Raw genomic sequence first — 26,702 nt, forward strand, 5'->3', positions numbered from 1 at the left:
GCCAGGGACAGGGGAAGTGGCACGCAGGCAGCCTGACCTGCCACCACCTCACAATGATGGGGGCCTGTGACCACGACAGCCTCCAACACCCAGGTCAGGGCTCATCTCAAAGACAGGTGTGGCGGTGGGACATGGCAACAGGACTTTCCATGTGGCAGGAGCACCTGGAGGTGGGAAGGCAGGAGTGTTGTCTTGCCTTGGCAAAAGGAGGGGTAGGCTCTGTCTGCACTGAAGCTGGTCTCTAGTCCTAAGAGAGAAGCTGTCTATGCACAAAAAGGAGACACAGGGGCTGGTTGAGGTTTGGTCACCACCCTGCTGGGCCACAGCCCACTGAAGGGAGTTGGGCTCAGGGGACGGTTTCCCGGGAATATAGTGGAGTACCCATTGGTAACCTGGGAGTCCATGCACACAAGGGCAGTGAGGCCTCCCCTAGGACTTCAGGGCTGGGGATGAGGAGTGGGGTTGAACCTACAAGGTGCTATTGTTCAACTGAGAATGCAGAGCCTTGCAACTTTCTTCACCTTGGATACCTCACCATTATGTTGATAGTTTGAATGGGTCATGATGGGAGCATTTGCACCACAGAAATTGGCAGATGCTATAAACCCAGGGCTTATTTTTCCCCCCAAAGTGGTTGTTAAACATTTTCCAGTATATCACTTGCCCTGAGATCAGATTTACCTGTTTGAGAGGTAAATCTGATCTTCCAAACAGCCCTAATTCCTCCTGAGTCCTGCTCCAGCCCGCTTGTCCCAGGGCCCGTGACTGCTAGCCTGTTCATCCCTGGTGTCACCACCAGCCCCTGGATGATGGAGTGATGTGCAGGGTGGGAGCCCAGGGAAGGTGGGAATGGGTTAGGGGGCTTGCTTGGCACAGCTGTGGGGGTAGTGGCTATTTCCCCAGTCTGTGGCAGAGCAGGGCTAAGCAACTTGTCTGTGTCTAGGTCCTTTGCCATGTCAGGTGTGGTGTACCCCGGACAGGTGAGTGATGTGGGTTTCTGTGCCCTGTGGCCATCTCAGGGTGGGGTAGCCTCAGCAAGCAGCCATAGGGGAGGGCCGGGCTCTTTGGGACTCCTGGTCATCAGTCTGGAATGACATTTTTTTGGTTTTTGTTTTTGCGACAGAGTAGAACTAAGTGTTTATAATTTTCTGGGGTTTGGGTATTTATTCAGCATGCATTTATTAGGCACCCACAGTGTGCTGGGCGCTATCCTGGGCATTGGGGCCTCAGAGATGCTTAAGATAAGATCTTGATGTATTGTGCTTCATTAAATCAATTACAGCACACCTGGGTAAGTGCCATAGAGAGGGATGTAAAACGTGCTATGAAAGCAGAGGAGAAAGGACTTAACTTTAGGGAGGTGGAGAATAAAAGGGAGGTAAAGATGTTTTGGGGAAGTGACGTTATTCTGGGTCTTGGAGGATACCCAGAGTTTGCTAGTCTGTGAGGAGGGCAACCAGTGTTTCCATCAGGTAAGAGCAGGTGCCAGGCCTGTGCGAGTGGGAAGGAGCGAGGCTGGAGTACAGAGGGCAGGGAGGGGGTGGGATGGTAAAGGCAGTAGGAGCCAGATCAGTAAAGGCCCTGAATTTCAGGCCCAAAAGTTGGGTTTTTGTCCAACAAACAACGAGAAGCCATTGAATGGCTTTAAAATGGAAGAATGATAAGGCAAGATCTCTTGCTTTGTATTGTCCTTTGTCTTTTAGGCCCCAGTGGATTTAGACATATACCAAAGCTCCTACATGATTGACTATAAACCCTACGGGAAGTACAAATACTCCAGGGTTACACCGCAAGAGGTAGGAAGGCAGGCAAGTCCTGTCATCTAATCAGTGGTCCACTGAAATCATCTTTATTATGAGTGTGGACATTGGGCACTTATTTGGAACAATATCCAAAGCCAGGAGACCTGACTTGGAGGTCTTTTGAGTGTGTGTTTGCATGCGTGTATATATGTGTATTTTTAAGTTACATCAAATATGTTGTGCATACAAGAGATTGTAAATAATATACATTTACAGTTGAAATAAAACTGATAAAACAAACACCAGTGTACCATTATCAGCCAGCTGAAAGCATAGCACATTAACAGTGCCTTAGGGGCTCGTGTGCACCCCCAAGCTTCTCTCTCCCCTCACCTCCAGAGGTAGCCAATATTCTGAATTTAGGGTTAATTATTCCCCCAAATGTTAATATGTTTAATATATTTTTCTAAAAAGTCATTTCATCCCACACGAATGTATCCCTTTAAACAAATTGTTTAGTCTTACCTTCTTAAACTTTATTATGTATTAAATTTGTACTATTCCATAACTTTCACTTTTTGCTAAGCATTATGGCATATTATTCATTTCCTGCCATATTGTATGACATTGCATGAATATTCATCAATGCATTTGTCCCTTCTCCTATTGGTGGACATTCGGGTTACTTACTTTTTCCTACTCTTCCCCACTCCCAAATGCTGCAATGAGGATGGAACACATCCACATCCTAATGTGCAAGAATTCATCCATCCCTGGAGTGGAATTGCTTGTCACAGGGTATTAGATAAAATCACTGTTTTCCAAAGTGGTAAGACCAAGTTACATTACCACCAGCAATAGATGGTCACTTCTGTTGCACTGTAATCTTTTTGATGGTCACTTCTGTTGCTCTGTAATCTTTTTTTTTTTTTTTGAGACAGAGTCTCACTCTGTTGCCTGGGCTAGAGTGCTGTGGCATCAGCCTAGCTCGCAGCAACCTCAAACTCCTGGGCTCAAGCAATCCTTCTGCCTCAGCCTCCCGAGTAGCTGGGACTACAGGCATGTGCCACCATGCCCGGCTAACTTTATATATATATATTTTTAGTTGTCCATATAATTTCTTTCTATTTTTTAGTAGAGACGGGGGTCTTGCTCTTGCTCAGGCTGGTCTCGAACTCCTGAGCTCAAATGATCCTCCCGCCTCAGCCTCCCAGAATGCTAGGATTACAGGCGTGAGCCACCACACCTGGCCAGATTTTTTTTTTTTTTTTTTTTTTTTTTTTGAGACAGGGTCTCACTTTGTTGCCAAGGTTAGACTGCTGTGGTGTGATCACAGTTCACTGCAACTTCAAACTCCTGGACTCAATCAATCCTCTTGCTTCAGCCTCTGGAGTAGCTGGGACTACAGGTGTGAGCCACCACATCTGGCTAATTTTTCTATTTTTTGTAGAGTTGGAGTCTCACTTTGTTGCCTAGGCTGATCTCAAACTCCTTGCCTCAAGTGATTCTCCTACCTTGGCCTCCCAGCGACCAGCTGTTCATATCTTTTGCCCCTTTTTCTAGTGGGTTGTCTTTTTCTTATTACTTTGTAGGGGTTCTTTAAATATTCTGGGCATCTTCATTTGTCAGTTATATATGTGGCAAAACTCTTCTTTGATTTGTGGTTTGTCTTTGCACTCTATCTTTCAGTGAATATAAATTCTCATTTTTAGGCCAGGCATGGTGGCTCATGCCTGTAATCCCTGCACTTTGGGAGATCACTGGAGGCCAGAAGTTCAATCCAGACCGAGCAACATAGTGAGACCTTGTCTCTACAAAAAATATAAATATAATAGTTGGGCATGGTGATGTGTCCCTGTAGTCCCTACTATTCAGGAGGCTGAGGTGGGAGGATTGCTTGAGTCCAAGAGTTTAAGGCTTCAGTGAGCTGTGATCATGCCACTGCCCTTCAGCCTAGGTGACAGAGCAGGACTCTGTTTCTAAAAGATAAAGAAATAAATAAATAAGTTCTTATTTTTAACATAGTCAGATTTATCAGTCTTTTCCTTTATCGTTTTCTCTTTTCAAGTCCAAGGAATCTTTTCCTATCCTACAGTATTCCCACTAAAAATAAGAAGATCTATGCAAAGAAAGATAGGGCAGTTTCTAAGATACATCATTTAATGGAATGGAAAGTGCAGAAGGAAATACAATAATGTGCATCATTTGTGTACAAACCAGGGGAAGGAGATAGACACGTATGTTTATATGTACATAAAATATTTGAGAAAGATACAAAAAACACTGATAACGGTGGTTGCCCCTGGAGATGGGATTCCAGGGAGGAGGAGAGTGGGAAAGAGACTTTACTATAAACCCTTTTGTATTATTTCAGTGTTTCCCTCTGCTGTATATATTACCATTCAAAGACTAATTTAAAGTTTTAAAAAATAAAGTTGTGCTGTCTTGGATGCTTCCAAAAAGAGCTACAGTGTCTGTCCCCTCTCTGAGCCCTGCAGTCATGTGTGACTTGTTTCCACAGCAGGTGAAGCTCGAGGCCCAACTGCGGCAGAAAGAGTTTTATAGGCCCACCCCCAGCCCCAACCCTAAGCTAGCGGGTGGCTACCCTGCCTTCAAAAGGATCCACATGACTGCCAAAGACCTGGGAGTCCCTGGCTTCTTCCCACCACAGGACCATGTAGCCACAGGGGAGGACGAGTGCAAGTTCACCAGCATCTGCCCTCTCACGTACCCGGCTTCCCACCACCCGTACGTGGCCCACGACGATCCCAACCATGTCCACCAGAATGCCGACTTTCCGTGCCTCCTGGAGCCCGAGCGACAACCTGCTGCAAAGGAGGGCAAAGGCTATCTTCTACTGCCCGGCTGCCCCTGTCTTCGTCACCATACAGTCAAGGTCCCCATCTTGTACCGATGGGGACCCTTGATGCCATTTTACCAGTAGGAAGGATGAGAACACCTTCCAAGGGGTGTTCCAAGGGCATGTGGAAGTGCTATGCCCTGTGCTCTGCCCTTAGAGTGCAGAGAGGAGAACTGAAAATAAAACCAGAAAGATGTTCCCACAGCACTGGGACTGCTTGTTCTACCTTACTCCGCTGCCTGCACTGGGACACGGCATCCTCACTGCAGAGGGAGGGAGGGAAAATCCATGTGTATGGAGGACTGAAATTTGTGTCATGTTTTGCTACAATTAAGAGTCCTGGCCAGCCGTGGTGGCTCACTCCTGTAATCCTAGCATGTTGGGAGACAAAGGCAGGAGGATTGCTTGAGGCCAGGAGTTTGAGACCAGCCGGGCAATACTGTGACACACACCCCTCCCCCATCTCTACAAAAAATACAAAAATTTAGCTAGGCATGGTGTCATGCACCTGTAGTCCCAATTACTCGGAAGGCTGAGGCAGGAGAATCGCTGGAGCCCAGGAGTTTGAGGCTGCAATGAGCTGTGATGACACCACTGCACTCTAGCCAGGGCAACAGAGCGAGACCCCGTCCCTGCCCCCCCCCCCCCAAGAAAAAATGGCCGGGCAAGGTGGATCACATCTGGAATCCTAGCACTCTGGGAGGCCCAGGTGGGAGGATCACTTGAGCTCATGGGTTCAAAACCAGCCTGAGCCAGAGTGAGACCCCATTGCTACTAAATTTTTTTTTTTTTTTTTTTTGAGACAGAGTCTCACTTTGTTGCCCAGGCTAGAGTGAGTGCCATGGCATCAGCCTAGCTCACAGCAACCTCAAACTCCTGGGCTTAAGCGATCCTACCGCCTCAGCCTCCCGAGTAGCTGGGACTACAGGCATGTGCCACCATGCCCGGCTAATTTTTTCTATATATATATTTTTAGTTGTCCAGATAATTTATTTGTATTTTTAGTAGAGACGAGATCTCGCTCAGTCTGGTCTCGAACTCTCGACCTTGAGCAATCCACCCGCCTTGGCCTCCCAGAGGGCTAGGATTACAGGCGTGAGCCACCGGGCCCGGCCTAAATTTTTTTTTTAAAAACAGGCTGACCTAGAGATTCACTAGGTCTGGAGTGAACTCCAGGAATCTGCACTTTTATCCAGTTCACTGGAGGCTGAGTCTCTGGTAATCTGCAGAAGAGGACGCAGAGCTCCTGGAAGTTTCAGACAGACAACAGTAAATCCCTGCTAGAGATAAGCTTCTAACTGGGGGAGTGGAATGGGGGAGTGGATCAGAGCATGCACGTACTGAAGTATCTTGTATTAGTCTGTTCTGTTTCTATAAAAGAATACCTGAGACTGGGTAGTTTATAAAGAAAAGAGATTGATTTAGCTCACGGTTCTGCAGGCTGAGAAGATCAGGGGCATGGCCCTGGCTTCTGGAGAGGGCTTTCGTGCTGCATCACAACATGGCAGAGACAATCCAAGGGGGCCAGCAGACTCGTGGGAAGAGAGGAAAAGCTAAGGGGCATCCTGGCTTTATAACAACCCGCTCCTGCAGGCATTCCCATGAGAGAATCCAGTCTCTCGAGAGCTAGAACTCACTGACTATGTCTGGAACAGCACCAAGCCATCCATGAAGGATCTGCCCCCATGACCCAAACACCTCCCACTATGCCTTACCTCCCAGTACTGCCACATTGGGGACCACATTTCAACGAGTTTTGGTGGGGTCAAACAAACTACATCCAAACCATAGTATGCCTCAAGGACGTTTTGGCTGAGCAACACGCCAGAATGTGTCTATTAATTTCCAAACATTAAAAAAGATATACTTATATTCCACTTATATGAGGTGCCTAGAGTAGTCAAACTTATAGAGACAGAAAGTAGAATCCTGGTTGCCAGGGGCTGGTGGGAAGGAGGAACACGGAGTTAGTGTTTAACATACAGAGTTTCAGTTTGGGAGGCTGGAAAAGTTCTGGAGATGGATGGTGGTGATAGTTGCACAACAATGTGAATGTACTTAATGCCATAGAACTGTACATTTAAAAATGGTTAAAATGGTAAATTTTATGTTGTGGGTATATTTTACCACAATAAAAAATACATACACATACACACAGATTATAAAAAAGGAAAGTTTCTCTCCATATGACATAAAACCCAGAAACTATAAATTAAAAAATTAAGTTACTACATTGCTTACATAATAATCAAACTTTCTACATTGAGAAAAATTATCACGAACAAAATCAAAAAACAAAGAACAAACTAGGAAAACATAACTGACGAAATCATCTGGGTCCCATCTACACTTTGAAGAAAAAGACCAACAGGACTGGATAAAAGTGATTTATTTTTTAAAATTCAATCATTCATTCATTTAGCACATATGTATTTAACACTTATGTACCAGGCTGTGAATTCTAAGTGCTGTGAATACAGCAAAAATAATAATAAGGCAAGGAGATTCCATTCCTGTTGGGATAAACAACAACAAACTAAATAAGGGAAACATAGAATGTTGGAAGGTGCTAAGTTAAATGGAGAAAAACAGAGCAGGCGAGGAAGCTCACAGAGCTGTGACACCAGGCAGAGGTTCCAGAGGTTCCCCAGAGTAGGTGGCATTCGAGCAAAGCCTTGATGAAGGGAAGCCTTTCTTGTGGGGAGGACTGGGACCTAATGGCCAGGGAGTGCAGACCCTGAGCAGGGGCCCGGGAGGCAGTGTCACACAGAAGAGTGAGGTCCGAGGGGTGACAGGGGTCCCTCCTCAGGATTGTCTAGCGACAGGTGAGCCATCATAAAGGCTGTGACTTTTATTTTGAGTGAGCTGGGAGCCACTGGAAAGCAATGAGCAAAGGGGTGACATAACCTGGTTTCTGCTTTAGAAGAATCACTTTGGTCACTGGGTAGAGACTGAGGGGACAAAGGGAAAAGTGACGAAGTCAACTGGCATCACCCAGGCAAGAGGTGGCGATGGCGTGGACCAGAGTGGTCACTATGGAGGCCAAGAAGGTGGAGAAGCGGTTGGATTTGGGGAGTGTCTGGAAGCAGAGCCCAGGGAATTTCCCGACAGATGGGCTGAGGGGGCATGTGGCATTGACAATGACTCTGTTTTTTGGTTTGTTCAAAGAGGAAAGGTGAGCTGCTTTTTGTTGAGATGGAGAGGACAACAGTTCGAATGGGTTTGGAGGGAAGATCAGTTTGGTTTTAGAAATATTAAGATTGAAATGCCGCTAGGCATTGAGGAGGCAGTTGGCCACCCAGGGCAGAGTTTAGGAGAGAGGTCAGGGCCCGCTGGAGACATACCCATGGCAGGTAACAGCATAGGGATGGTACTGAAAATGAGGAGACCTGGCCCCTTGCTGTCCAAGGACTGAGGTCTAGGGAAGGTCAAGGTTGAAAGATAAGGAAGGTGGGAGGAAAACCAGGAGTGTGGTGTTCTGGAGACCAAGTGAAGAGAGGTGTCGGAAGGCGAGTGATCAATAGGTCAGGGGGTCAGATGCTGTTGCTGGGCCTGGAAGGATGGGCCTGAGGACTTGGCATCAATGTAGCAAGACTACTGGTGACTTCAGGGTGCCTAGGGGCTAAAGCCTGAATGGGGGAGGGAAGAGGGTGATCTAGAGAAAATGAGAGAAGAACTGTTGAGAAGTTTACAGTAAGAGGGGCATAAACATGGACAAAAGCGTGGAAAGTTAACAGAAAAGGAAATACACATGGTGTTTAAACATATGGAAAGATGCTGAACTTCGTAATCATGTACATGCATGTGTAGACAAAAAAGAGATATCATTTTACACCCATCAGATTAGGAGAGATTGAAGAATTGATACTATAGTGTTGGCAAAGGCAGAGAAGCCAACTCTCACCCACTGTTGTCAGGATGTTAAAGTGGTACAACCTTTCTGGATGGTAAAAATGCACTTACACTTCAGCCCGGCAGTTCTTCTTCCAGGAATTTGTCCCCATGGATAGAGTCACTTGAGGACTCTGTACAAGCACATTCACAGTACTGTTAATTGTACTACAATTGCAAAGTACTGGAAGCAAACCAAATGTCCATCAACTGGCATTACTGTGCAGCCATAAATAGGACACAGCCACCCATGTGTACAGACGTGGAATGGTCGTTATGAGTTAGAAAATGAAGAAGGTGTGGCACAGAGCCGAGCATATCATCTCCTCTCGTTTGTGGCAAAACTGGACACCTACAGGTCTGGAAGATTTCTGGGAGCTCACACAAGAAACTGAAAATAGGGATTGCCCCAGGAGGAGGACTGGGGCTCAAAGGTGGGAGAGGCACTTTTTACTTCCTATCCTTTTGTACTATTTGAAATTTTAACCATGTACATGTACTGTCTGAAGAATTAAATTAAAAATAAAAACTTACACAGTGGAGTTGTAGAATGCAGAGTTGGAGAGGACTTTCAGGTCATCTAACTGAGTGGCACCCACACCCAGTCCCTGGCTGGGCTGCGTCAGCATCACCTGGGGGCTTGTTAAGGCACAGATTCCCAGCCCCTGCATTGATGGGCCGAGTCACCCGCTGGCGGCCCTGTTGCTATCTGGATTACAGCTCCACAGGGCTGTTCAGAAACACAAACAGGAGAATGCAATGGGCACTGTGTTCTCCGCTATGTACAATTCCCTGGAGAGATTGAGGGCCTTCCCATAGCCATTTTCTCTTCCATATTAACAGAATCCCTAAGTTTTTTGGCTGGGCATGGCCACTTGGAATAAAGACTACATTTCCCAGCATCCGTTGCATACAATATGGCCATCTGACTAAATTCCAGCCAATGGGCCATAAGCAAAAGTGATGTGTGCAACCTTACCCAGATTGTGCCACCCCCCATCCTCCTCATGCTGCTTGGACCAGTTGTGAGCCACGTTGGACCTTGTGGGTAAGTGCCATGCCCTAGGGATGGTGACATGGCAGACAGAAGGATGCTGGATTCCTGAGTGGTACACAGCAGTTACATCAGCTCTGGAATGTCTCATGGAATAGAAATAAACCACAAGTGGTTTAAGCTAATGTTTTTTAACCTTGGCTGTACATTAGAATCACCTGGGAAGCTTTAAAAACTATACTGATGGCTGTTCTCTCTTTCTAAATTCCTGATTTAATTGGTCTGGTGTATAGCCTGGGCATTGGATGTTTAAAAAGCTCCCCAGTCAGGGCTGAGAACCACTGGCGTATGCCACTGGTAATTTGCATTTCTGTTATACACACTTAAACTTGTATCCTGATGTGTCCAAGCTGAGATGGTCTTGGCTCTTAAAAGCTGTGTCTCAGGGAACAGAGTCACACTACTCTCATGGACAGGTATTCAACTCTGAAGTCAGGTGACAAGCCTCTTCCTAAGGACCTGTTGTTCAGCTCTTCATTGGGATGAGGGAGGAGATTCACTGAGACTCTAATCCTGAGGCTTAACCTGGAAGGAGCAGTTTCCAGGGAGTTAGGGTTAATGTGGTAGAGGGAGCAGAGGAAGTCACAGACAGAGAAGCTAGGGAGCATGGCAGCTTGCAGAAAGGCCAGGGGTTCTTCATTACTCCTGAACAGTAGAATGGGCACATGGAGATTCTCAGAATAAACTTGGGGCACATGAGCCTCAGCTGGGTCAGTCGGTGGAGGGCCTTGTAACGCCAAGCCCATAGCTTTGAACCTGAGGATGACCAGGCGCTTTCAGAGGATGTTAAGCAGGGAATAAATACAATGACCAGATTTATGCTGTGTAACAGTCTGTCAGTCAGCATGAGTGGGTTCAAGACTGACTGGAGGTGGGAAGACCAGTTCCGAGGTCCCACGAGAGGCGGTGGGGACCACTGAAAGCAACCTGCGTGCATCTGAAGTTTTGCTAGACGTCTCATGTGGATTTAAGTTTTTAATCAACCTAGAATTCTGATTGTTTGCACTCATACTGCGCTTGAAGCCAGTTCCTGCCCAGCCTGTGCTGTCCAGACTTTAGGAGTCTGGAGGAAGAATTACAGGTCCCTCTAGAACAGCTCCTTCCCCTTAGGAGTTGCTCAGGAGATATTAGTAGAATGAACCATGGCCCAGGTGCATTTTATCTTGTTAGTGCCAGCCTGTCCCCTAATCAGTCAGGTTAGGGCAGTACAAGAGGAGGGTTAAAATAAATCTTAAACCTCACCACAATCTAGCACAAACCTTGATGTACATATGAATCCTTGGGGCTCCTGTTAAAACGTGAGTTCTGATCCAGCAGATCTGGGTGGAACCTGAGATTCTGCATTTCTGCTGATGCTCCTGGTCCTATAGTCACTATGAAAAGCAAGGCCTGTGGTTCTCAGCTGCACTTTGGAAACACTTGGGGGCTTTAAAATATCCTGATGCCTAGGCCCCATATTGGCCTGGAGGTTGGCTTTTTCTGTTTGTTTCTTTTCCTTTCCCCTTTAACAATACAAGATGAAGCAGTTTTTAAAAAGTTCTCAGTATTTTAATGTGCTGTCAAGACTGAAAAGTGGTACCTTAGAATCACCTAAGAAATGTCTTTAAAATGTATCTTCTAGATTCTTAAAGTTTTTGATTCTCTAAGTTTTGGAAATAGCAGGGTGCTTTGCAGTGCGCCTGTAGTCCTAGCTACTAGGGAGGCTGAGGCAGGAGGATCACTTGAGCCCAGGGGTTCGAGCCTACAGTGAGCTATGATCATGGCTATAAATAGCCCCTGAATTCCAGCCTGGGCAACAGAGTGAGCCCATCTCTAAAAGTAGCCCTGGAAGTTCTGTTGCAGGTAGCACTCACTTGGAAAAGGGGTCCTGGGTCCTGAAGATGCGAGAGTACAGTGATTATGGACAAGATGCCTGAGGGTTGTGATTATTGGGATTGGATGGAGCCAGTTGGATCTCCAGGCTCCTATTTCCTGGCAGCCCTATAACAGTGAGTAAATCACATTAAAAAACAAAAACAAAAACTTCAAAACAATTCCTTTATTTGCCTTTCCCATAAGGTTAACATACACCTGTGTGATTATTTCTAGATTCCCAAAGTAGAATTGCTTCTTCTAGGGAAATTAGCTTTCAAATTTAGACAGATACTGATGGGAAAATTCATAAAACTGCATTCCAGTTTGTATTCCCAACAGTGTATTAAAGAATTGTTTCATCACACTTTCGCTCCGGTAAATCTTTAAAATTGTTGCCATTTATTATAATAATAGAAAAAATGGGATTCATTGTTGCTTTCATTTTTATTTCCCTGTCGAGTAGCCAGATTGAGTTCTTTTCATTTTATTTTAACTAGTTACAATTCACCTAAGATTTGCCTGATTATAACTATTGGAGATAAATCCGTAGACTGGGTAAGCCTCAGCTTCCTCTTCTGTAAAATGCGGGCCACAGTATCTCCCAAAGTTGTTGGGATTAAATGAGATTCTGTGACTCGGTATGCATCAGGCGTTCCAGAAACGTTTGCCTTTGAAACCCACCCTGGAACCCACCCTCTGGCCGCCCAGCGGGGTCCGCGCCCAGGGCGGATCCGTGCGACACGAGGGCCGGGCGGGGTGGGCAGTAATCACCGGCCGGGGGTGGGCCCGCTCCCCCGCCCCCTCCCCTTCCTCCGCGCACCTCCGCTCGCCGGTGGTACTTGTGTCCAGCCCGCCCTCCCGCGTCTGTCCCACGGAAGGGCCGGTCACCCGCACCGGACTGACTCGGTGACACCTAGTTCTCCTCCCACCCCAAGGTCCTTGCGGGGAACCCAGGGCGCTGCGGGCCCGCGGAGCCCTGGCCTTGCCTCGGTGTCTGTCGTCCCCACGTGGCCGCCTGAGCCCTTCTTCCTCCCAGGCTGGATCTTTGCACCAACAATTCCTGCAGCAGCTGCGGGCTGCGCCCGAACGGAGAACCGATTTGGCATCCCCTTATCTTTCATCTCCAAACCCCAGGGCTACGCTGCGCCCGGGCTCCCCGCCGAGTCAAAGGAGGGAAGACTCGCTGGCTAAGTTCCCCGTTGACGGCAGCCTAGGGTCAAAGGCCTGGAAGAAAGGAGGCATTCCCAGCTCTGCAGCCCCAAGCCCCTCAGATAACAAAGGTCACGTCTTGACTACTTGAATAATAATCATGCTTTCATATTTGCATGACACCTTATCCTCACCCAATCAAATGCCGGCCCCTAGTCCTTGTCATAGGCGTATTCAATGTCTATATTTTTTCAGAAACATAATACCAACGTTTTATATACTGCATATTTTACTATGCACTTGTTCTTCCTTCTTCCTTCACCTCCTGTTTTCTTCACTCCTTGAGTAACCTTGAGTTACACACCCAGAAGTTCTTTCTCTACCTTTCTCTCTGACCATATAATCATAGATTTGCATATATGGACAGATTTGGATGACTCTTTAGCCCGTAGTTTTGTGTCATTTAATCCTCACAGTAACCCTACCACTGGATTGTGTCCGTTTTAGAGCTGAGGAAACTGAAGTTGTGATTTTGTTTTGTCTCTATTTATTGAATTCTGACTACTTACCGGACTCTATACTAAACGTTATATATGTTATTGCTTAATCTTCATATTATGCTTTTTGCAGTTGAGGAAACAGATTAGAGAGCTGAAGGAAAATTGTAAACAAGTAAGAAGTAATGTGGCAGGCTGTGATTTCAAAGCCCAGCGGGTCTTGTCACCTGTCACTTCTCTAAAATGCCCTCAGATTGGAGAGAATTCAGAGAAGTGGGAATTGTTATGCTAATAAGGGTGGTCAAGTGGATTATTACAAACTTCCTGTTATGTTACTGTAATTATTCTAATTATTGCCTTCTGTTTCCTCATATGTAAAATAGCAATGAAAATACCTGCTTTGCAGAGGTTCCAGTAAATTAAATGAGACCATATCAAATAAACTATAAAGCAGAATACAAATGTGAACTCGAGTAAGATATTATAAATGTTTATTGGTTTGCTTTTTATTTTATTAATTTAATATTATTAATCACAAAGTCTTAACTTCTGTTGGAAAGAAGTCAAACAATACTGAGATGCATAGTGAAGTTAATAATCTCCTCCCTCCCTCCCCCAGCTCTAGTGTAGCCTTTGGTGTGAATCCTTCCAAAACTTTATGCCCATGAAAAAATTCCATTGAAACAGGCATAGACGCTATTTTGCTTCGTTTCAATTGTACGATTCACACTTCTCTGCAACTTGGATTTGTCACTTACCTGCTTAATAAATCATTTAATAATTCCACTTATGCTACTGACTCATTTGCTTTAATAGTTGCATAACATTTGTAGTATGAATGCATCTTCGTTTATTCCGCCACTTTCCTGAATATGTCTTTGAAAGATCCCTTCAGAGAGAGAACACCCTTTCTCCTTCATTACTTCTCAGTCAAACCCACTCACTGCCTCTGGGCAGGTGTGACCTTTCTGGGTGGGTTTGTGACCTTTCTGGGTAGTGAAAATTTTCTGGGCTCCTCCTGGCTGGCTGCAGAGCTCTTTGCCGGTAAACTTGCAGTTTCCTCCTCTCTTCCTACCCACATTCTGCTAGCAAGAGAGAAGCTGGTCCCAGAGTTGTTATCATTTATGACAGCATTCTCTGGGTACTCTCTTTAAAAGCTAACATCACTTAAGGAAAGCAGCAGGTCCTTCCCAAACAGGGAGCCACTCACTACGGCACCCCCTGAAGTCTTTCAAAACTCAGCACTGAAGAACAGTGATAGAGGATTCTCCTCTGGTTGTTGGGAACCAGCACATGGTCAGTTGCTGGGCAGGGAAAGGATGTCTTGCAGCTCCCACTGCTCTGGCTTAGGCCCTCTGACCTCTTGCTGGATAAAGGCTACAGCCTCCTGCCTAGTTCCCTGTCTCCAGCTCTTTCTTTCTCTAGTCAACTCTCTTCCTCACTTGCCATGTGATCTTTTTTTTATTTTTCTTTTGGAGACAGTCTCCCCCTGTTGCCTGCGTTAGAGTGCCGTGGCGTCAGCCTAGCTCACAGCAACCTCAAACTCCTGGGCTGAAGCGATCCTACTGCCTCAGCCTCCCGAGTAGCTGGGACTACAGGTGCATGCCACCAAACCCAGCTATTTTTTTTCTATTTTTAGTAGAGACAGGGTCTCACTCTTGCTCAGGCTGGTATCCAACTCCTGAGCTCAAGCGATCCTCCGGCCTCAGCCTCCCATAGTGCTAGGATTACAGGTGTGAGCGACTGTGTCTGGCTGCCATGTGATTTTAAAACCTCTCATGTATTTCCTCAGTTCAGAAAATTTCTATGGCTTCTGATGTTTTCATAATGTCCTAACATTTTTTTACCACAGAGTACTGGGAAACTCATTATCTGCAAAAGGAAACACTTGCCATTTCTGCTGTACCCAAACCACAGCCTCCTTCTTCTGGAGTCTACTGAAGTTTCCACACCAGAAACTTGGGAGCCATCTTCGCTTTCACCTACATTCAGTTAATTCCAGTGTCCTGGACTTTGTGCCTCAAAAATAATTCTTTTTTTTTTAATTTATTTTTTTTGAGACAGAGTCTCGCTCTTTTGCCTGGGCTAGAGTGCCATGGCGTCAGCCTAGCTCACAACAACCTCAAACTCCTGGGCTCAAGCAATCCTGCCTCAGGCTCCCAAATAGCTGGGACTACAGGCATGTGCCGCCATGCCCGGCTAATTTTTTCTATATATTTTTTAGCTGTCCAGATCATTTCCTTCTATTTTTAGTAGAGATGGGGTCTCGCTCTTGCTCAGGCTGGTCTCGAACTTCTGACCTCCAGCGATCCTCCCGCCTCGGCCTCCCAGAGTGCTAGGATTACCTGTGTGAACCGCCGCACCTGGCTCAAAAATAATTCTTGAATTGGTCTCCTTCTCCCCACCCTCACCACTGAGAGCTCTCTTCCTTATCCTCCCTCCAAGCCTTCACGTGGGCTGTTCCCTCCATTCCCTCTCCCTTCCCCAATCTTTTCTTAGTTCCCAGAGTATAAAGACGAATCAGAAAAGAAAGCTGCTCTGCCGCTCCAGAGAGGGAGACACTGAAGAAGGGATGAGGGATGCTAAGGATTGTTGGAAGCAGACTTATTGGGAGTAGCCGGGCACATACTGTTCCTATATTTAGTTTCAAGCCATGGTCCACATGAGAAATTTAAAGGAGTTCATGACAGAAGCATTTTGGGACTTTGTATGGTTGAATTTTGTAAATTTGGCATGTTTATGTCAGTTACCTGTTGACATGTTTGTTGTTCTCATGATGCGTGGGACGTTTGGGGGAGGGGAATACCTTTATAGGTTGAAGAATGTTCTTTATCTCAGCCCTCACCTACCACCCACAGGCATGCACTGCATAACGAAGTTTTGGACCATGCGGGACCACATATGTGGCAGTAGTGCCATAAGATTATAATATCATATTTTTACTGTCCCTTTTCTATGTTTAGATATGTAACCCAAATAGTATTGTTACAATTGCCTATTCAGTACAGTCACGCGCTTTATATGTTTGTAGCCTGGGAGTAAGGATCTATGCCACACAGCCTAGATGTGCAGTAGGCTATACTGTCTAGGTTTGTGTAAACATACCTTATGATGTTCACACAACAAAATTGCCTAAGGAGGCATTTCTCTGAATGTATTCCCTCCTTAAATGACTCAGGGTTGTACTTGGGGAAAAAGGTAGAAATGAGCCACCTGGTGGCAGTTGCTGTAGTTGCAGGGCTAGAATCTCCAGGGGGAAATCTTTGTTCAGTACTGCTGCCTCCCTGAAGAACCCAGACCAGTGTGTGCTCTCTTGTGGCATGGTGTCAACAGGCATGCGTGGCTCTCCCCTCGGTATCTCTCCCAAGATAAAGGACGGGGAGTTAGACTAAAGGAGGACAGTACCAGGTGGAGTGCTGTGGGTGCTAACAAGTGTCCGAGTTCATTTCTCCTGTCCTTTAAAGCATGAGGTCCCCTTCCTTTAGAAAACTTCCAAGATTTGAGATATTTATGTTTTTAGCATCAGGATTCTTAAACTATCTTTCCTTCTTCACTTTTGCCAAATTTTTATTCCAGTGACTGGTACATTTCTTGTCTTCCCATTTGGCTATTTATTTCCAGAGGGCTGCACCTATGTTCCTCAAATTCAATTCTACAAATGTAATCATGTACTGGGCTTTATGCTAGATGTTGCTGGATTACAGGAAGAAGCTGTGCCCCTACCCTCTGGGACCTTAGAAATGAACAAGGGAGACTGACTTGAAATCAGAGTTGCTGGCTTATCTGTAGCCTGAGAATGATAAGTGCTATTAAGTACAAAGTGCTAAAAGCAGAGGCAAGTTTGGGGGGTGGGTAGGGGGTGGAAAGATGCCAGAAAAGCAATAGCACTTGAAGGGCCTTAGGGTTTGGAGTCAGTAGAAAGGGCTCCATCCTAACTGCCGCTGTGGACTTGCTAAGTGTTGCCAGCCCAGCCCCATAACCTCCCCATCCTCATACCTGCTTCCCTGTTGCAACCAGCAAAGGCAGATCCGGGATTAAAATGAAAGAAAGCCTGATTATATCCTGTAAGAATTTACAAATCCTTAGACAGCTTGGTACAAGGGAGCAGAAAAAACACTGACTAGGAATCGGAATACCTCGGTTTCAGTCTCGGTTCCGCCCTTGCAGGCTTTGTGACCTTGGGCAAGTCATAGCACTTTCTGGGCCTGGGCTTGACCATAAGTAGAGTGGTAATATTAATAGTAGTGCCTGCCACGGTTAGCTCCTAGGCGGGTTGTGGAGGTCCAAGGATCTTTATGGGACTGAGTGGGGTGTGCTGGGAAGAAATCAACAAATCTTTGCTGTAAGGATGGCCTTGTTAATAAACTGGTTAACAGAGAAAGAGAAATTATCAAACAAAAAGAGGAATAAACTCACAACACAACTGCCTTTTGTTTTGTTTGAATAAACACCTGGGATTCAACTCATTGTCTTTAACTCATTATCTCTAGGAGTTTGTTTTCATAGCCTTGAAGAGCCCTAAGTGGACAGCAGGGGTGTCTGTACTGCCTGCTCCTGTTCCTGCCAGACCAGGTTCCAAGGACTCACAGAGAAAAGAAAAAAGAAAAAAACAGATACAGCTGCTTCACAGCTTTTTGCCATCAGCTGGCAGCGATCACTTTTTTACTTTTTTCCTTTACCCCCTAATAAAAACCCCACACCTCTTACCCTCTCTGCTGACACTTCTCCTTTCTTTTCATGTCGTGCCCTTCTCACCCTTTGAGAAGTAAACTTTCTTTCTTTAAAACTATTCTAATCTTTAATTCTTTCTTATCCCGTGACTAGAGTGCCCCCCCGACTAACATTCGCCCCTTCCTGGCTAGCCAAGAGATGAAGCCAGTGGGGTTGGGCTGGCCAGGAGCCAAGCAGAACTTGGGGAAGGAAGACAATGTGTGAGTCTGGATAGATAGTCGGCCACAAATGTCTGGGAAGTGTTTTTCCAGCTCACAAATTGCTTGTAACTTTGCGTGGCAGCCATTATCTATGTATAAGATGGAGATACTCATGCACTTTGACCCTTACAGGTTGTGTCTGGCTGGTTCGTACCTAGTCAGTCCAGCATGCCACATGACTCCACGGGGCACCCACTGGATGAACCATGATATCAACACAATGAGCATCACCACAGCCCCTTTTCTCTGCGAGGTCTCCCTTTAGGGCAGAGTCCTCCTTATATTCCCAGTCCCTGGCACAGAGTAGGAATGGAGCAAATGTCTGTTGATTACGGATCCTGTGAATTCTGAATAGGTCCTGCCAAGACTTTGGGAAATAATGGAAAAGACATCTGTCTGGAACAGGTTAGGAATAAGTTTGCTTGAGGATAGGGTTAAAACTCTTCCTACACCTCTGATCCCATTTTATAAATATGAAAATCTACCATTTTGGGACTAACTCCTAAAAATAAGAGTCAACTGCAAATAATTGAAAAAAGTTTTATTAAATCATTTAGACTTGAAAGAAGTCACAATAGTTAACACACTTAAGTGTGTTCTGTACACCACCAACCCAAATGGATTGATTTCAGAATTTTTATAAATAAAAAATAAACATATTTACAGTGAAAATGTTAGCAAGTTAGATGATTAAGGTGTTATCTATAATCAGTTTGGGGGAAGTATCAACCTACAGGATTACATATAAGACATTTAAGATTTCATTAGGTTTAAAAAGTCCAAAATTAAAGAAGTTAGTTGTAATATATAATCCATTTCTTACTACGGCTTCTTTTCCTCCCCAAACCAGAACTTTTGACCAATTTACATAAAAAGCTTCATTTTCCCTTTATTGGCGGTAAAAGTACAAAAAGCTCTACACTCTCCCTAGAACCATCTAAGGAATAAAGCGATTTACTACTACAAATATGACTATAAAACTATGGACATAAACCATTATACAATTTGTGCTACTTGTCCTCCAAAATAGTGCAGATTCCTAATTTACCCACCAGGGACAAAATGGAGTCAGCTTTTTTGGAAATCAGTTTCAAAATCATATCTCTTTTTTGGAAATCAGTTTCAAAATCATATCTCTAGAAAGCATATTTCTAGAGCAATATAGTCTACCACATGGGTAGACTTTCATTCTTCTGCATTATAAAAATATTTCCATTTTAATTCTCTCTATATATTTTACGGATTACTTCTACCTCCCTAGGCAAAAGGGGGGGGCTATAAAGCTTGGCCAGCCAGTGTCAAAAACAAAGAACAAGGACCACATGTGATTTAGACAGGCCTCTCCCAAGTATAGCAAAAATCAGGAGTTGGCTCAAATTAGGTTATGCTCCTAAATCCAGTTTAAATTTGACTTAGGAAAAGTTGTCCAAAATAAAATTGAGCAACAAACAAAATTTTCAAGTCCGCAATTGTGGAAAGTCACATTCCTAAGAGGTGGGTTATTCTGTGTTACCTATGGGGGTTGCTAGCACAACTTAAGGCTAATTGCTTGGCAAAGGGCTATGGGAGTTGCTGGACTGTCTTGAATGTTTTGTTCCTGATGAACTCATGGAGCGAGACCTCTGTCTGAGCACTGTTTTTCCTGGAAACTCCAAGTCCTCAAATACAGCATTTTCAATAATGTTTGTAGCTTCTGGCCGTTCCATGGGAGATGGAGAGAGCATGTCTTGAACCATCACATACTGGAATACAAAAATTGTTTCATGACAAAAGGGCCAGGTTTACATCACTAAACAATCTTTTAAATTAGGGGCCAGCAAAATTTTTCTGTACATATTTTATGAGTCATACAGTCTCTGATGCAACTACTCAATCTGGCCATTGATGCACAAAAGCAGCCAAAGCAATATGTAAACTAAGGGATATGGCTGTGTTCCAATAAAACTTTATTGCAAAAATAGGCAGCAGGCTGGATTTGACCTCTGGGGCTTAGTTTGCCAACCCCTGCTCCAAACAAATATGGAACATTTTTGGGCAATTGGTGATTTTCTAACATACAATAAAGGGTTATAAAAATCACATCTTTGAAATACAGACATTATCAGATTTTTAAAAATAAATTCATCTTACAGTTGCATATATCTCAAGAAAAATTTCAATTAAAAAAAAAAAATCATGCCAGAGATCAGTAACCAACACTTTTTCTTGATTTTTAAAAATTCTTTTTAATGTAATATATGCTTTTATGAACCCTCCTGGGAATACATTCAACAACTTTGCAAAAGTATAACAATTTTTAGTAAAAGATGTTTCATTTAAACATATCTAAGGATATTATTATAAAGTTGATTTTTAATGCAATCCTTCATTACACTTATAATACTGAAAGATACATTTTGACTTTTTCCAATTTGATAATTAATACATATTATCTATTTACCTCAACTTAATTATTTAAGAAAATTCTATATTTATCAATGTATAAATTTCACAGGAGGTCATGCAGCACGAAGCACAGGACACTGGGCTGAGGAAGCCAGACCTGCGCTCCAGTCTTCGGTTTTAACACATCGCATGCTCTTGGGAGCAGGTCCCTTTCCTCTCTAGACCTTTGGCTTCCTCATCTGTAAAATGGGGAGACTGAGTGGACTGCTGAGGACTCTTTAAGTTCTAAATATGATTAGAAAAAAAATAAAAGATAAGGATTATACATACCTCACGAGGATATTTCTGAATAAACAGTGGTGGAAATTTGAGATTTCTTACATCAGTTAAGGTCTAAAAAGAAAGAAAAGGGTTACTTATCTTTAAATTTATCTTGACATATGAATCTATTTAAATACAAAAATATTTTTTGATATTCAAACAGAATGACTAAGAAGAAAGGTTGTATATTCACCAGACGGAAAACTTCTCCGTAGTTTTTCCTAACTAGGTAATCTATATACAAGTGCTTCCTGTGCACAGATGTTCACTTCATCAAATCATCAAAGTATAGGGGAGATATGTAAACACACACACACACACAGTTGGCCCTCCGTGTCCACGGGTTTTGTGGGAGAAGATTCAACCAACCACGTATCAAAAATATTTGGAAAAAAAATGGACAATTGCATCTGTACTGAACAGGTACAGACTTTTTTCCTTCTCATTATTCCATAAACAATACAGTATAACAGCTATTTACATAGCATTTACATTGTATTAGTTATTATATGTAATCTAGAGATGATTTAAAGTATATGGAAGAATGTTCATAGGTTATATACAAATACTACAACCTTTTATATAAGGGACTTGAGCATCCGCAGATTTTGGTAACCGTGGGGGATCCTAGACCGAATCCTCTGCAGATACTAAGGAACAATTGTATATATGTGTGTGTATATACACATTTACATACATATATGTGTATATATGGATATATACATTTACATACATATATGTGTATATATGGATATATACATAGAGAACAGCTATGCTGAAGCACAGAGAAAACATTGGCAACTACTAATCTTTGTCTCTATGCATTTTCCTATTCTGGACATTTCATAAAAATGGAATTATACACATGTGGACTTTTGTGTCTGGCTTCTTTCACTTAGCATAATGGTCTCAAGGTTCACCTATATTGTAGCATGTATTAGTGCTTCACTTCTTTTATGGCTGAATAGTATTTCTTTGTACGGATATACCACAATTTGTTTTTCCACTCATTAGATGATGGGCAGTTGGGTTATTTCAACTTTTGGCTATTATAAATAATGCTGCTATGAACATTTGTGTACATGTTTGTGTTCATATTTTCATTTCCCTGGAACATATATCTAGGAGTGGGATCACTGAATCATATGGTAATTCTACGTTTAACTTTTTCAGGAAATGCCAAACTATTTTCCACAGCAGTTGCTCCATTTTACATTCCCACCAGCAAAGTACAAGGGTTCTAATTCCTCCACATCCTAGCCAACACTTGCTATTTTTTTTTTGTTGTTGTTGTTGCTGAGACACAGTCTTGCTTTGTCACCCTGAGTAGAATGCAATGGTGCCATGGTAGCTCACCACAACCTTAAACTCCTGGGCTCAAGTGATCCTCCTGCCTCAGCCTCCCTAGTAGCTGGGACTACAGGTTTGCGCCATGACACCCGGCTAATTTTTCTTTCTTTCTTTCTTTTTTTTTTTTTTGAGACAGAGTCTCACTCTGTTGCCCAGGCTAGAGTGCCGTGGTGTCAGCCTAGTTCACAGCAACCTCAAATTCCTGGGCTCAAGCGATCCTCCTGCCTCAGCCTCCCGAGTAGCTGGGACTACAGGCATGCACCACCATGCCCGGCTAATTTTTCTATATATTTTTAGTTGTCCCACTAATTTCTTTCTATTTCTTTAGTAGAGCTGGGGTCTCGAACTCCTGAGCTCAAACGATCCTCCCACCTTGGCCTCCCAGAGTGCTAGGATTACAGGTGTGACCACCGCACCCGGCCTAATTTTTCTATTTTTAGTAGAGACAGGGTCTCACTCTTGCTCAGGCCGGTCTTGAACTCCTAAGCTCAAGTAATCCTGCCACCTCAGCCTCCCCGAGTGCTAGGATTACAGGTGTGAGCCACCACGCCCAGCCAACACTTGCTAGTTTTCATTTTTTTTATTACATTGTAGATTCTGTAAAGTGCTATCTCATTGTGGTTTTGATTTGCATTTCCCCAATGCCTAATGATGTTTAACATCTTTTCATGTGCCTATTGGCCATTTGTGTGTCTTCTTTAGAGAAATTTCTATTGCTTTGTCCATTTTTTAATTGAATTGTCTTTTTATTGAGTTGTAATAGTTCTTTATATATTTTGGATACTAGACACTTTTCAGATATAGGATTTATAAATATTTTCCCCCATTCTGTGGGCTGTCTTTTCACTTTATTTTATTTTTAGAGACAAGGTCTTGCTATGTTGCCCAAGCTGGAGTGCAGTGGCTATTCACAGTCACGATCGTAGTGCACTCCAGTCTTGAACTTCGTGGCTCAAGTGATCCTCCTGCCTCAGCCTCCCAAGTAGTTGGGACTATAAAGCACATGGCATCACACCTGGCTTATCTTTTCACATTCTTGATGGTGTTCTTTAACTTGTAACTATATACATTTTGATGCCATCTGATTCCTGATCCTTTACTTAGGTTGGACTTGTTTTATTTTCCTTTCTGGAAGTTTTCAGGGCCTTTATTTCTGGTGTTCTGGAATTTAGTTATTTTGGTTGCTTTTATCATTTTTTTCCATTTATTGTACAAAACATTTGGTAGGTCCTTTTAGTTATTAGAAGATATGAGTCCTTTGGTTCTATGTGAGAACTATATCCTCTTCTACCATGGCCAGAAATCAATAGGTAAGATCTAAAATTGATAAATTAAGAAATGGTGATTAAGAACATAAACTTGGGAAACGTGGAGTTAAATACCAGGATACCAGGGACAACCACCAGAAGAGCTAGGGTAACCACTTATGAAGGATAGGGAAACATGACAGAAGCCTACTTTACAAAGACTTTCAGTGTTATCTGCCTTAAAAGCTAGGGTTATGGTTTATTTTGAGAGAAAAAAACTAATTTTGCTTAATTTGTCAGCTTTTAAATACATGAGTGTGTGGCCACCTGTCCTCTGGAAACATCTTCTCCAGCCAACTACCACCACCACTCCCTTCTCTTGCACTCCCCACTCCCCTGCCCCTGCTCCCTTACCCTGGGGGCCCCCTAGCTTTTTTCTTATTATAAACTTATTGCGTGTAAGATAGTGTTAAATTATGATGAACTTAAGCAAAAATTAGGAAGAAATAATCTAAGCAATTTTTTGAAGACTGAGTTTTATTTATTATTTTTTATTTTTTTAAATTTTTTTATCATGTTTTTATTTTTATTTTTTTTTATTCTTATTTCAGCACATTGTAGGGGTACAAAAGTTTAGGTTACGTATATTGCCCTTGCCCCCCCACCCCCAAGACTGAGTTTTAAATGGAAGCAAATAGTCTAGAAATCCTCCCTGTGTTGCTCACATGACATCTTCTAGTTAACTAGGTTGCTGGTATTAAGAATAATATTCTTTCAAAACTCTTCACTTTGTAAATTTCAGATTATTTTCTTTTTCAACCTTTAAACAAAATTTTTTTTTGAGGATGGGAGTACTTACCCTGACTCTCTCCATCTGAGTGCTGAATGGGTACAGCAATTCAAATAGAATCAGGCCTAAAGAAAAGATGTCCACTTTATGAGAATAGTTGTTCCCATGAATCTGAAATTCCATATAAAGAAAAAATATTAAGAAAAAAATAACACTGAGATAGTACAATTGATATTACAGTCTTACTGAATTCCAGAGTTAACTTAGTCACTTCTTGGTTCAAATGTATGTGTAAAAATGCTAGCAAAGAGTTAATCTCTCAAGCCTCTTTTCTTCAAGGTACCACACTAAGAGTAATTAAAGTACTCAGCATTACAGAAGGAAAGCCCAGGTACAGCTCTGAGATATGCATCAGTGAAACAGGCCCAGCAGAAACCTGGAGCCTTGTGATGATGCTAGAAAAAAGAAAAAGTTGGTGGGAGCCAGTAAAAGCTGCTCAACTACCCCTGAGGTGAAGTTTTTCAAAGCAAACACTATCTAAAGCAAATCTCTCATTTCTAATCATCTTAGCCCTCACCCATTTTTATGAGAAAATCTTCATTACTCCAAACCACTAATCAACTGTGATTAGCCTTCCTTACAGCACTTAATTATGGACTACTTTGCATTCTTGGTTGTATTTTTCATGTGTATATTTCTTATTCTTCACAACTAGATTATAAAGTCCTGGAGGGGAGAGAGCTGCTGCTTTTGTGTTGCCATCCTCTAGCACTGGGATAAGTATAGAGAAGGGCCTCAATAAATACTCATTTGTTAAAATGAACAAATGAATTACAACTGAACTACCCTGCTAAACAAAGCTTCATTCAAATTGAAAGTGACCTCCTGGAGGCTCAGAAGAGCCCTTTCATTTGTGAAAATTTCTTTAGGCATATAACTTGACATTTGGCAAACAGCCCAAGAAGGGGGCATCACTTTGGAAATGCTCCACGCTGGTATTTCTTAATTGGGGGATGGAGGGTCACAGGGCACTTGCCAGGTTTTACGAGCCCTTCACAACCTTCCTTCTAGCTGTACTTGGCATCTGTCTCCCTGGCTCCTGCCTCTATGCTGACAGAAAACCAGAGGAAAAGCTCAGTGGCCACATCAGCTGCATCACTCTCCTTCCTTCTAAGTGACTGTAGGGACCTGAATCTTCCCTTCCCTCTCATCCCTGGGGTTTGGGAAGTATTCAAAGAAAATACATTTGAAAACAATGCTTGCAAGGGAAGACTGAAAAGGACAGCCTCACACTACTTGGAGAATATAAATTGACACAAATTCATGTGAAATAACTTGGTGATAAATGTTTACTCCTACTTTATAATCCCATCTAATTTCATCCATCCTAGGGTGGATGGAAATGTGGACAGAGATTTGGGTACAGGGATAGTTACTTACCCAGGTGATATTTTTAACAGCGAAATTTACAAGTAACTAAAATGTCCAAAACAAACATTGAATAAATTGGTGAACAGAACATATGCAATGTAGCCATAAGTATTTTCTAAGAATAATTAAAAATATAAGAAATGCTTACATTTTAATATTGTATCCAAAATCCCAATTTTGTTCTCCAAAATAAAGTAAAAAAATTAAAGATGTGTATGTGTCTATCTACATACATAGACACATAGAAGGAAATAACTGCTGTTAAATTTTAGAGATTTTTAGTAGTGATTTGTACTTTTTTTAATACATCCCTATAATTTCCCACATTCTCTACATAGAGGACAGATTAATATATAATGTATTACTAAATTTATTATTAAAAATATTATTAAATATATTTTAAAAAGAAATATAGCCTCATGAGCACATGAAGTCATCTTTGCAAAATATCTAAAAAATAAGGAATTAAGTACAAAGTCTCAAGGGAGGTATAATATAATAGAATATATCATTTCAGAGTTTAAGTTGTTTTATCACCATGCAACACTAGAAGTTGGTTTTTGGTAACTACAACCAAGAACAAAGTAACTGTGGGCCCTGCTCATTTACTGTAAGGATAAGAAAATTAAGAGTTTTGATAATAAATATTGTAAAACAATGTCTTAGTGTAGCTTCTGAGCCTTGGGTAAGACAATTCACACAGCCAAAGTATTTTGAGAGACTCGAGACACTTTAAAGGGGCATTTTATAAAACGATAGTTTTTATATTTAAAGAGGATTATTAAGAATAGAATAAACACTGTCCGTTTTAACTAACATATTTTACCTACTATACATTTCATGACAAAAGAGTACAAATGGGATAGACTCTGACAGGGAGTAGAGAGTGGGTCATCTATGTTAAACAGGGGTTTCTATGTAGTGAGCTCTTCATTAATAAGCATCCAGACAGAATCATTTTTATTTATTCATTTTTGTTTTACTTTCACAATACTTAAAATGTAAAAGTATTATTTCCAGCCTCTTAAATAATGAATTTTTAAAAAATGCTATTAAAAACCTTTTTAGTATCAATTCTGATATATGCCTATGTAGGGAAATTGGAAAATACAGAAAAGTCCAAAATAGATTAAAATTCATTCAAAGTCCCCCTACTCAGGAGCAATGACTGTTGATATTTTATGGCTCTTTCAGTCTTTT

At 42.7% G+C, this 26,702-nt stretch overlaps 2 protein-coding genes across 3 annotated transcripts in view; one reads left to right on the forward strand and one right to left on the reverse strand.

The window, feature by feature from the left end:
• The first annotated feature begins 953 nt into the window (after nucleotides 1–953).
• TEX37 (testis expressed 37) lies at nucleotides 954–4,686 on the forward strand. Its single transcript, XM_045548889.1, has 3 exons — nucleotides 954–980; nucleotides 1,704–1,796; nucleotides 4,264–4,686. The coding sequence occupies exons 1-3, from the start codon at nucleotides 954–956 to the stop codon at nucleotides 4,684–4,686; spliced, it is 543 nt and encodes a 180-aa protein (XP_045404845.1).
• A 13,818-nt stretch (nucleotides 4,687–18,504) lies between these two features.
• Nucleotides 18,505–26,702, reverse strand: part of EIF2AK3 (eukaryotic translation initiation factor 2 alpha kinase 3) — a 65,733-nt gene continuing 57,535 nt past the window's right edge. Inside the window, exons 15-17 of one of the 2 annotated variants that reach the window (XM_045550049.1) lie at nucleotides 24,141–24,242; nucleotides 20,694–20,756; nucleotides 18,505–19,720 (exon numbers count right to left, since the gene is read on the reverse strand). In XM_045550049.1, coding sequence (XP_045406005.1) covers nucleotides 19,520–19,720; nucleotides 20,694–20,756; nucleotides 24,141–24,242 — 366 coding nt within the window. In that variant the 3' untranslated portion in view covers nucleotides 18,505–19,519. The other variant, XM_045550051.1, reaches the window with a different exon arrangement.

The sequence above is a fragment of the Lemur catta genome, chromosome 4 (assembly GCF_020740605.2).
Source record: "Lemur catta isolate mLemCat1 chromosome 4, mLemCat1.pri, whole genome shotgun sequence".
NCBI lineage: Eukaryota > Metazoa > Chordata > Mammalia > Primates > Lemuridae > Lemur > Lemur catta.